Source organism: Peromyscus maniculatus, chromosome 12, assembly GCF_049852395.1.
Source record: "Peromyscus maniculatus bairdii isolate BWxNUB_F1_BW_parent chromosome 12, HU_Pman_BW_mat_3.1, whole genome shotgun sequence".
NCBI classification, from domain to species: Eukaryota; Metazoa; Chordata; class Mammalia; order Rodentia; family Cricetidae; genus Peromyscus; species Peromyscus maniculatus.
In genome coordinates, this window is record NC_134863.1 from 5739096 (window position 1) to 5751364 (window position 12269).

General features: G+C 43.2%; 1 protein-coding gene across 3 annotated transcripts in view; it reads left to right on the plus strand.

Annotated features, from left to right (window-relative positions):
- The window catches only part of Hira (histone cell cycle regulator), an 85187-nt gene that overhangs the window by 6063 nt on the left and 66855 nt on the right, over positions 1–12269 (plus strand). Inside the window, exons 2-3 of one of the 3 annotated variants that reach the window (XM_042259043.2) lie at positions 10764–10826; positions 11886–12029. Coding sequence is in view for 1 of the 3 variants with exons in the window: in XM_006994451.4 (XP_006994513.1) it covers positions 10764–10826 (63 nt within the window). In the remaining 2 variants the exon portion in view is untranslated. The remainder of the gene's footprint in view (positions 1–10763; positions 10827–11885; positions 12030–12269) is intronic. The other 2 variants (XM_015987946.3, XM_006994451.4) reach the window with 2 other exon arrangements.

Below are 12269 nucleotides of genomic sequence, written 5' to 3' on the forward strand. Positions count from 1 at the left end.
AGGATTATTGGGGAGCACTTTTGGGAGTCACACAAATGTGAATTTGAAAAGTATTATGAACAGAAGGTGAGTTAGAATGAGCAGAGCGAGAGCCACAGGTGGTCTTGTGGGGAGGAAGTAGCTCTACCACAGCAGGAGGAAGCAGGAGCTGAGAGAATCTTAGGAAGCTGTTCTGGCGATCCAGGCAAGAGATGATTATAGCTGGGCGGTGGTGGCGCACGCCCTTAATCCTAGCACTCGGGAGGCAGAGCCAGGCAGATCTCTGTGAGTTCGAGGCCAGCCTGGGGGCTACCAAGTGAGTTCCAGGAAAGGCACAAAGCTACATGGAGAAACCCTGTCTTGAAAAAAAAAAGAGAGAGAGATGATTATATTTGATTGAGGTGGTAATAATTGGGATAGTCACAGATGGTTTTATGTGGGTATTTATGGGCTGAGTTGTCCTAAATCAGACTGAGGGGCCAAGGCCTTTGTACTCTCCCGTGCACAGTTGCTGAGTGGAATGGACCTTGCTGAGGACAGCACCTGTCCAAATAAGGACTTCCGGAAGCTGTCTTGGTGCATCCACCAGAGGCTTGAGAGAGATGTGGAAAGTGCCCTATGAGGGGAGCACAGCCTAGTTAGATCTACTAGTTAGATCTACTAGTTAGATCTCCTGGCTTGTTAAAGAAAAGTGCTGATGGTATTGTGGTGTGAGCAGTGGCAAGACCAAGAACTTAGAGAGGTGAGGCCAGAAAGGGACAGTGGGACTGCCTCTGGGGTGATTTGACGAGGTCTTGAAGGGATGCTGAGGTTAGACTGGGAGTGTGTGTGTGTGTGTGTGTGTGTGTGTGTGTGTGTGTGTGTGTGTGTCGGGGGGGGGGGTTAGGAAGATACTGAGACCTCCATTTGTTCACCTCAGATGGGGGCTGACAGACAGACCAGAGAAACAGTTCCACACGTTCAGCTTGGTGAAACTGCGTTGTTTACTGCGTTGTTTACGGGAGCACAGGGCAGACGTGACAACTGCGGTGCTGTTTCCCAGTCTTCAGTCAGTTGGCACTTCCTTTGTACTCACGTGCCTCCCACACAGCTGGTAGACAGGAAGGAGTTCCAGGGGAGTCTCGGTTAGGATCCTCTGACCCGACTTTGCTTTTGTGAGAGAATTACAATAGCTCCATTGCTGCTCACCATCGGCCAAGTCATCGCTGACCTGGCCATCACTGCAGATTTCTGCTTATTTCTTTGCTTTGACTTGAAGGTCAAGGTACTCTGTAGGTCACCACTGAAATCTCTGCTTCCTGATGGTCACGGTCATGTTGTGCCCACAGGGAATAGCTATACCACAATAGAGGAAGAGGGAACTGGAGACCCTTAGGAAGCTGTGTGGAGATTCAGGCAAGAAATGATTATATCTGAGTGAGCTGATAATCTTGTAGTACAGATTATTTCATGTGGGTATGTATGCATATCTAGAGGCTGAGTATCCCTAATCCCAAATCTAGGATGCTCCAAAATGCAAAACTTTTTCAGTGCCACTGTGATGCTACAATGTAGAATTCCATACCATGAGACATGGTTTTAGATACTGTGTATATGAAGTAGAAATGAATCTCCTATTTTGACTTGGATCCAGTTCCCAAGAGATCTTATTATGCATATAAAGTTAGACTCTAGTGGGATGTGGTGGTGCACACCTCTAATCCCAGCACTCAGGGGGCAGGCAGAGGCAGTTTCATCTCTATGAGTTTGTAGCCAGTCTGGTCTGTATAGTGAGTTCTGAGAATCTGAAACACAGTCATAAGCATTTCAGGTAAGGAATACTTTACCCGTATCGTACATCATCCATTTTATATAATGTGTTTGCATCTGGCTAGCACATAGAGTATTATATAACTGAGAGTTAGTATAACATACCATGTGTAGTATGTCTTGAAAGGCAAAAACACACCTTGAGTAAAACAGAGTTTATTCTGGAGCCACATGAATGACCACAGCCTGGGAAGTGGATTGAGGTTACCCCAAATACCTTGTTCCAGTGGGGCAAAAGTTTGATGAAGTTTTCATAGTAACAGAGCAAAGAAAGTTATAAATCAAGACACTTTTCAAATACATTGGTGGAAACATTAAGGAGGTGGTTACAGCAAAGCATGTGAAGTCTGTTACAGGCCTCAGATAATGAGTTGGTGGAAACTGGGGGTCTGTTCATATAGTTCAAAATCTTTTACCTAGTCACAAGGATATTAGGTCACACAGAGATGGGAAATATATGGCTATTAATGGTTCTAAATATAGCCCAAGATAACTTTGGCTCCCAACTTGTAATATTTCAATTCTCTTAATATTCCGTTGGCCTTGTATAATGCTTAACACGGGTGTGGCTTTTCTCCAAGAATTACAATTCTCAAAACACACACACACACACACACACACACACACACACACACACACACACACACACACACACACACACCCCTACACACCCCTTCCCTCCAGTCCTGGATGTTGAACCCAGGACTTTATGCATGTTAGGCAAGTACTCTACCGTAGATAAATTCCTTTTTGTTTGTATATTGTGCATGGTTGTATTTTTTGTTTTAAATAAACTTTAAAAATTTATTTTATTTTATATGTATGAGTATTTTTGCCTGAATGTATGTCTACAACATGTGCGTGCCTGGTACCCTTGGAAGCTAGAAGAGGGCATTGGATCCCCTGGGATGGAATTATAGATGACTGTGAGCCTCCGTGTGGGTGCTGGGAACTGAACCCAGGTCCTCTGGAAGAGCAGCCAATCCTCCTAACTGCTGAGCCGTCTCTCCAGCCCTCGCTTTTGTTTGTATTTTGAGGCAGTCTTGCTTTATAACTCAGGCTGACCTTTTTCTCAAGACTCAGCTTTCACCTTATTTTGATATGTACTTAGAAGTAAAATTGCTGGATTATCATAGTTATTCTATTTCTAATTAGCCCTCAAACTTTAATATCGTGGTGATACCATGTTTAACATTTTTGAAATCCCAACAAAGTTTCCATTTCCTCCGCATTCTTGCCAATATTTGTCATTTTATAGCTTGCGGGATAGTAACCTTCGTTAAGACTGAAGTGACATGATAGATACCTTGTTATGATTTGGGTTTCAGGATTGATGAGAATGAGTATCTTTTCATTGCTTCCTGGCAATTCATATTTTCATGGGAAAATGTGTATTTAAGTCCTGTGTTTATTATTTATTTTTTTAAAAGTCGCTTTTATTATATGTCTGTGTGTGAATGAAGTTATTTGTGGATGAAGAGCTCCTGGAGTGGATGATTATGAGTTACCAAGGTTGTCATAGATGGTTGTGAGTTGCCTGACGGGTGGTGGGAACTGAATTCAGGTCCTCTCAAAGAACAGCATGTGCCCTTAGCCACCGAACCATCTGTCCATTTTTTGCTTTAAATATTTTAATTTTTATTTTTATGTGTATAGGTGTTTTGCCTGCATGTATGTCTGTGTACCACATGTATGCCTGCTGCCCACAAAAACCAGAAAGTGTCAGATCACCTAAAACTTACAGACAGTTGTGAGCTGCCATGTGGTTGCTGGGAATTGAACCTGGGGCCTCTGGAAGAGCAGTCAGTGCTTTTCACTGCTGAGCTACCTTTCTAGTCTTCCTGTGTCCATTTTTTTTTTTTTTTTTGTTATCAGTCTCTTATCAGATGTCATTTGCGAAAGCTTTCTCATGCATTTTCATTCTGTTGGTAGTATCCCTTGATGTAGTATATACACTAATTTTCAATGTAGGGTGTGTACACATGTTTACCACAGGGTGCACTGCAGGTCAGAGGACAACTTAGAAGGTTCAGTTCTCTTCTACCATGTGTGCTCTGTGGCACTATGGAGAGATGGATGTGAGCAAATTTCTGCTCAACTCAGCTAAGGTATCAACAACAGACCAACGTGGAGATACCATCAAAGTCCAGCTTGGTGAAGTAGTGAGTTTATTGGTGCTATTTAAAGGGACATAAACGAAGGGTTACTTCCAGGAGAGGAATGACTGAAAGGCAGCTGAATTTCCAAAAGCCTGTGCTAGTGAGAGTGACAGCTCTTGGAAACTGGAGCCCAGGAGTTAACTCACTGCTGGACTTGTACATAGCTCAGTGGTCTGAGAGAATCTTGTGTTTCAGGTACTTGCTGAAACCTGTAAGTTTTTTACTTCCTGAGTTTCGAGGAGTCTACCTTTAGAACATACAGCCCTCTCCCCATTAAATGGTCTCCTTGTCAGGACTACAGGTTCATGTCATCATACCCCTCTCTCTGGGCTTTTATACTCTTAACAGCTCACTAGGAACATTAGCTTGAAACATGCTGTGAATGTCCTAGGAACTGGAGATTGGGTAATTTAAGGCCTTCACTCATTGCATTCCGCCCCAGGAAGTACCCAGTAGAGTGTGTCTCAATAAATACTGATAAATTTAGAATTAAGTGAAGGTAAGCCAGGAGTGGTGGTGCACACCTGTAATTCTAGCATTCAGGATGCAGAAGCATCATTCTATGAGTTCAAGGTCAGACTGGTCAATATAGTTTCAGGCTAGCCAGAGCTACATAGTGAGACCTTGCCAAAAAAACCAAAACCAACCAACTAAACAACAACAACAAAAAACTCAAAACAAGTTTAGTATAATTTCTTATCAAAACTCTGATAGTGTTTTCTGCTAGGCGAAAAGCCATTTCTAAGAATTCTTAATTCTAAGGATTTCTTTTTTTGGAATTTCGAGATAGTGTTTCTCTGTTAAGCAGTCCTGACTGTCCTGGAACTCACTCTATAAACCAGGCTGGCCTTGAATTCATGGATAGCCTCCTGCTTCTGTCTCCCAAGTGCTGGGATTAAAGGTGTGGGCCACCACCACTTGGCCTCGGCAACTCTTATAAAGGAAAAATATTTAATTGGGGTGGCTTTCATTTTCAGAGGTTTTGTCCATTATCATCATGGTGCCACATGGTGGCCTGCAGGCAGACATGGTGCTGGAGATGGAGCTAAGAATTGTATGTCTTGATCTGTAGGCAACAGGAAGTGAACGGAGACACTGAGTGTGGCTTGAGCATATATTAGACTTCAAAGCCCATCAGCCACAGTGACATTCTCCAACAAGGCCACACCTACTTCACAAAGCCACACCTCCTCATAGCGCTACTCCTTATGAGCTTATGGGGCCAATTTCGTTCAAGCCACCACACTGCCCAACATTGAACTTGCTAGAGTTCAGGGTTTATGCTGATTTATCCTTTGTCTCTGTCTCTATGCAAAGAAAGGCCTGAAGTTGGAGGTAGTTGGAAATTTGTCATTATCTTGCTGTGCCAAAGGAAAAGTTCTTGAGCCAGCCAAGCTGGTAAGATTCTTTCCCTTGGCTCAAGAGCCCTTCATTAAGGTCCTTCCCATTGACAAGATGTAGTGACTGCTTTTCTGGGACTGAGAGGCCTAGGCTATGTGGAGTTGGGAGCCAGCCCTTCATTGGCAGTGCTGTGCAGGTCCACCTCTATACTTCATCTAACCTGCGATGCATCAAGTATCACTAAGGGAGAAAAAGTGATGTCAGGAAACCAGGCATACCTTTCACTAAATGTATCCTGGTCTGAGAAATGTTCAGTTATGATGTAGATGCATCTTAGAAGTATTAGGATACGGTATCCTGATTTATCCACAAAGAGCAGGTGTTTGTAAGCTGAGCATGTCCTCACCACTTCTACAGATTAGGAAACTTGGTATTTGGGAAAATTAAACAATTAATCAAAGTTGTATAACAGATAGGAGGCAGGACTGAAGGAGTCAGGCCAGAGAGGGCCAACATTAAAATCTAAACCTGTTCCTTTATTTCCACCTTCCTCTGGAGCCTTGAGACCCCCCTGTTTTTCCACACAGCATTTGTTGAGTCAGAATGTGAATGTGACCTTGGCATTGCTCCATTAAAATGTACTATTTGAATAAGGCCTAAGCTCCTGGATGGGGCCTCATCTGACTATGCTTACCTCATGAACTTTGGGGCAGTCTATCAGGCTGCTGCTTTTTTTTTTTTTTGTTTTTTTTACTTCGAGACAGGGTTTCTCTGTGTTGTTTTGGTGCCTGTCCTGGATCTCGTTTTGTAGATCAGGCTGGCTTCAAACTCACAGAGATCTGCCTGGCTCTGCCTCCCGAGTGCTGGAATTAAAGGCGTGTGCCACCACCGCTCGGCCAGGCTGCTTCTTGATTCAATGCCGTGTATCTTCTGGCTGATCCCACCCTTCTGACTGACTTGTCCTCGACTATTAGGACTTAATTGTTACTTCTTAAAGGAAGCTCCAGACTAAATTAAGTAGTTTTTTTTTTTTTTTAAACTATATAACTGTCTGTCACTGTACATCTTTCCACTTAGATTTGTATGATTATCTTTAATTTTGAGAGCTTCGTATACATAAAGATTATCATACTATGTGTGTTTATATTAGGCACACTGTATATATTTATAAATGTGGATTGGGCGAGAAAGTGTCTATTTAGAACACATTAAATGTATGTGTTCTAAAGACATAGGCTATAACTGGTATCTGTGCAGTCGACTTCTTGGGTAACAAGAATGGTTTGTAGCATGCAAGTAAGTGTTCTGACAAATTCCTAAGAAGGTCAATTTGTAATATGACGTTTCACAGACTTACAGGACAGAAAGCCATTCTTTCCTAATGCCTGTCACAAGACATAGAGCCTTTTTTCTTTTTTAAAGTTAAAATGACAGATGCTTTTCTTAAGTTGTCTGAAGCCAAAAGGTAGATGAACTGGTATTTTGGGTTATCCCTGTGTGATATACTACTACCCTCTAGCCTTATTGACTTAGAACAGCCATTTTTTTATGACTTGCTTAGGATTCCACAAGTTGACAAGGCTCATCAAGTTGACATTACCTCAGATTTACTGAGTCTGCTGGGGTGGCTTTAGCAGCTTGTGTCTAGATCGCCTTAACTGTCTGTACTCAGGGCCTTGATTCTCACTATTGTGTGTACTCATCAGTCCGCTCTCTTTGGACAACTGAGGCCTCTTCAAAGCATGGTAGTTGAACTGGGAACCAGATTTTTCTGACAACAAAAGCTGAGATACTAGAGATCTAAGGTTCAGCTTAGCACGGGATTAGTCCCAACTCGAGGCGAAAGAAGCACACAGGAGCAAGTGTCCCAGGGAGTTGTGTTTTCTTGGGGCCTGCTGCAGTAGTGCGAGGGCTGAAGTGGTGTGTCCAGCATAGCAGGTCTAAGGCTCACATTGAGTCATGAAACACATTCATGCTCTGGCCCACTCTCCCACCCTTCTTTGCTTCCTGTTCACAGCAGTGGGAGATTCTTTTGCTTAGCGAGGTACCATATAACAATATTCAAAACCTCAGGCTTTAGAGCTGGATGCTGTATGGCTCTGGGAAAATAGTTTCTTTGTAGTGTAAAATGAGAATGTTAGAATATTTATCCCAGGAAGTGGTATAAAATTTAGAAAATACCTGGTTTGAGCCCCCCTTCTCCCCCCTCCCCCCGAGTTTTAGGGCCAGATCAGATGTGCAAAAGCATGTTCTGCTGGTGAGGGTTGATTCTAGCCTTGGAGAGGCATCATTCACCAGGTGTGTCCAGCATGGGCCTGGCTCTTCATCCTTAGAAATCTTCCGGTAGAGGTGGCTGTTGCTGTCCTTATCATGCTTGGAGAAGTCATCTGTCCTGAATGCCACAGGACCTTTTGGTGCTAATTTGCTACTGTACCTTAGTATCTGGCAGGACTTGCTTCTTTGTCTTAATGCTGAGTATCACAGCCATTGGAAAAAAGTACCTGCATGACTTGAGGCTAGGCCCACAGCTCCAGATGGCCTTTCTGGTTTCTCAAGCCTTGGGGGACTCTTTTTAGAATGGAGAGGCAAGAAAGCCCCTGCCTTGGAGTCCCTTCTCTCCTATCCTTTAGCCTTTGGGTAAGTGTGGTGTCACAGAAGAGCATGGGCATGCCAATGTGGCCCCAGGTGGAGCCTTTCTGCTCTTCCTCACCTTACTTGCAGGATGTACCTTCTTCCTTTGTGACACTGTGTAGTTTTTTCATCCTTTTCTTTTTCTTAATTTTTTAAGAAATGAGTGTGTACATTTGTGTGTATATGTATGTATGATTGTGTGTATGAATGTATCTATGTTTGTATGCTCTCGTACCACAATGTGTGTCGAGGTCAGAGGACAACTTTCCGAGTTGGTTCTCCCATTGTGTGAGTTCTAGGGATTGAATTGAACTCAGGTTGTTAGGCTTGGTGGAACACACTTTTACCTGAGCCATCTTGCCAGTCCATGGGTTCTTTGCTTGAAGAGTAAGACAAAACTAATTAAGAGCTGCTGTGTCTGGAATCTGGGGGAAGACTGACTTGCAAGTCCTCTCACCTCCCACCTCTAAGTGCACCCACTGCCAGGTCTGTTCCTTCAGAGCGGTCTAGAATGTGAGCTGTGTGGGGGCTTACAACATGAAGCCCAGGAATAAAAGGATAGCCGGTGTCTGAGACAATGAGGGCCGAATATGCTGTGTATCCAGTGTACAGGCTAGTTTTTTAACATTGTGTGTGTGTGTGTGTGTGTGTGTGTGTGTGTGTGTGTGTGTGTGTTTGCGCGCGCGCGCACTTATGCACCTGCACACCTGTACCTGCATGGCTCCAGAAAGGCACCAAGCAGTTGCTTTTTAGACTTGTCCAATTTTGGTAGAGTTCTGGCTCTCAATTAGCCTGGAGATCACTGAGGGAACTTGGGGGCCAGGCAAGGGCTGCCAGTATGATGATGGGGGTCTATTGTGTTAGCTTTTGTTAATTTGGAATTCAGCATTAGAGACCATGGAACGAACATGTAGTGTGATTTCCAAAGGTTTCCATTTGTGTTTGACACACCTGCTCTGTAGTGGCCTTGTGTAGCTGTTTCTCCCACTACCATTTAGTGACCAGTAAGAATGAAAGTGTATTTCTCTGTGTTGTGGGAGTTCATGCTTGATTTGATCATACAGATAAGACTCTGGAAGATGATGCCAAGAGGCATCACCAAGGACCTGTATTGGTTTTTGCCTTTGGGTACCACATTGTATTTTCCACACTGGCATGAAGTCTCTGACAGGGCTAATGACTTTTCATCCCTCGTCTATAACAGTAGTTGCTGATGCTCAGTTGACTGTCACATTTCTTTTTTTTTAAAATTTTAATTAAAAATAATTTAATTAGTTTATGTGCATTGATGTTTTGCCTGCATGAATATTTGTGTGAGATGTCAGATCTTGAAGTTATAGACAGTTGTGAGCTGTCATGTGGGTGCTGGGAATTGAACCCGGGTCCCCTGGAAGAACACCAGTGCACTTAACCACTGAGCCATCTCTCCAGCCCCCGACTGTCACATTTCTAATCTGCCACTCATAGATGTAGTATCAACCCAGTAGCAACTACTCAGTCTCATGAAGCTTTTGTACTTTTGGCCTTGGAAGCAGACCAGGGGGATGGACAAATACCCACTTGGTACAAAGCCCTTAGATTGCCTTTCACAGACTATGAGGTTTTGGTTTCTTTGCCTGACTTGGTCTACCCTGCAAGCCATAAATTCCTCAGCCAGGCTTGAGTCCAGAGGGACCCTTTGTGGTTTCTGAGAGCCTCCTTTAACCCTTTACCCTCAGGAACTGAACATCCACTTTAACAGAGGTCCAGAGAGAAGTGCTGTGTTGTTGTATGACACTACTCTTTGGAGGGATGTGAGCAAATGTCTACTTATCCCATATGGGGAACCAATGGCCATATAAAGTCAGGATATCATCAAAGTCCAAATTAGTGAACCAGTGAGGTGTTTTTTTTTTTGGGGGGGGAGGGTTTACTTACAGGAGTATGGATGAGGGGTTGCATACAAGATTACGGAAGACTCAAAGACAGCTGCATCTCCAAAAGCCCACCCAGCATGGGTGACAGCTTATGAAAGCTGGAAACCTGGAGTGCACTACACAGCCTGCAGACAGCTTGACATGGGGAGAGTTTCTCTTCCAGCACCCTCAGTTGGTCTGAGCCTTTTCTAGGCAGCTTGGCTAGTCTGAAAGTCTCTCAGTAGGCTTTACTGGCTTATATAAACTTGGGGAGGGAGGGAGACTATGTCTGTTAGTTTCAGGAGTTTCCTGAAGTTTTTATTATGTACTTTCTAAGTTTTAAGAAGCTTCACTCCAGTATAGAATGTTAATCTCCCTTCAGAACATTCTGAGTCGTAAGAGCTTCCTTCCGAGATTGAGTGCTTTGTCTTAGGGAATTGCTCCACACCATGTGTGTAGTACAGACTTAGAGGACCACCTTGAGGAACCAGAAGGGAAGGGAGAGCCCTAGGCTTTGATGAGCCATTTGGGCCCGCTCATGACAGCCAGCCAGTCAGAAGGGTGGAGAGTGCCCTTCTTTCCAAGCTGTCAGTCAAGTAGAGACCCACATGATAGTGAGATGTCCTCACGTCACAGGAACTTGTGACTTGAGCTCTAATTGCAGACAGTTCATAGCCTTTATATATTCAGGTCCCTCAGTGATGACGTCCTGATTCTCCATTGGGTTTTCAGCTGTCTAGTGTTGCTTATCGAGTCGCTAGCAGTTTTGACTAACTGAAGCTGTTAGATCTCTCCATTCTTAATCATAGTTTTATCTGTAGCCTGTTGTTTTGTCCTTAGGTGTAAAAATTAGAGATGTTATTTGAGTAATCAATATTTTAAAAATGAGAATTTTTTGTCATTTTCCAGTGAATAAAAGCCAAGTTAGATGTGTTTTTCTTTGTTTCAGGCAAGCCAATATTTTCAGTTGATATTCACCCTGATGGGACCAAGTTTGCAACTGGAGGACAAGGTATGTTTCTAGAGTGAACATCACATCCATATCATGCTCTGCTTCTCCTGGGGATCCATGGTTAGCTGTAAAGAGACAGCTTCCCTTGCAATTTGGCTGTGACTTTGTTTAAAATGCACAATTTGAACAGGTTTAACTCATAATAAACTTTTCTGAGCTGGATATGGTGGCACAGGCCTGTGATCTCAGCACTTGGAAGTCTGTAAGATATGAATTGTAGGCCAGTCTAGAGTACAAAGTGAAGTACTACTTGAAGATGAACACTTTTTGGGGTCTGTGAGATGATCTTATAAATATTGTGAAGCTGGCTTATCATTCTAATTACTATTTTTTTTAAATTAAGTTAAAGTTAGAATGAATTTTTGTCCCTACACCCAGAGTTGTTAGATATAAATTGGCAAGAGGCCCCTAGACAAAGATCAGCTACAGAGGCAAGGGTTCTGTCAGTATTCTATTTAGTTGAAAAGAGGAGTGGATGGCTAAACTGTGCCTATTTTCTGGACAAAGTAATTTGACTGTGTTACTGAGAAAGAAAGAATGCCCAGAAGCATTTAAAAATATCATCCATAGTATTATCAGCTTGCTTATTCAGCACCTGTTGTAATATTGAGGTAGCATGGTTCTGTTTAGAAAGACAACAAATACCATTTTTATGCCAGGAAACCAAGCTTTTATTTATTAAGAAGTGGCATTTGCTCAGGAACCCCCATCTTGCACCTCCAGGTGCTACAAGGTGGGTTCATAGTAGGCCATTTTGCCCAGAGACATGTGCAAGGAGGTTATGGTTGAGGAGGCTTTTTTCTCAGGTCTAGGAGAAATATTTAGGCAATATTTTTATATACTGGCCAAGAGGAGGTTTCAAACATTTTGTAATCACTTTGGAACATCCATTCCAGGCATTCATTGCTTTTTTTTTTCCTTTCATGACTTGTGTTATAGAGATGGAAAACAAAAAAAAAAAAAATTAATTAGTAAAATGTATAGATAGTTTTTTCAGCATAGCTGGCATCAACTTATGACCCTCCTAAACTCCCTCTTTTGGTTGATCTCCATCTATAGGTGACTGCAAAGGGCAGATAAGAAGGTAATGAGCCCTTTTTCCTGTGTTCAGGGCACATTTCAAATTTGGGTCTCAAAGCGTCCAGTCAGTTCTGGAAACAGCCACCGGATCCAGGCAGCACCTTGAAGGGGAGGGAGACCCTGGTAGGGACTGCACTTTTCTCCTTTTCCTCAGTGCCCATGCACAGACCTGAAAGGGGCCTGGATAGTGATGTTTCTTCCTCTTTGTTTTGTAGATGAGGAGTCTGTGTGTTCTGGATAGGAATGAGAACCTCAGAGGCCAGACAGGGGCTCTGTCCCTCCTAATGTGTAGTTCAGTCAGAACTTTTCAGGCTGGCCTCAGCTACTATTAAATCCCCTGTCTTTTGGATCCCTGTAGGTCCT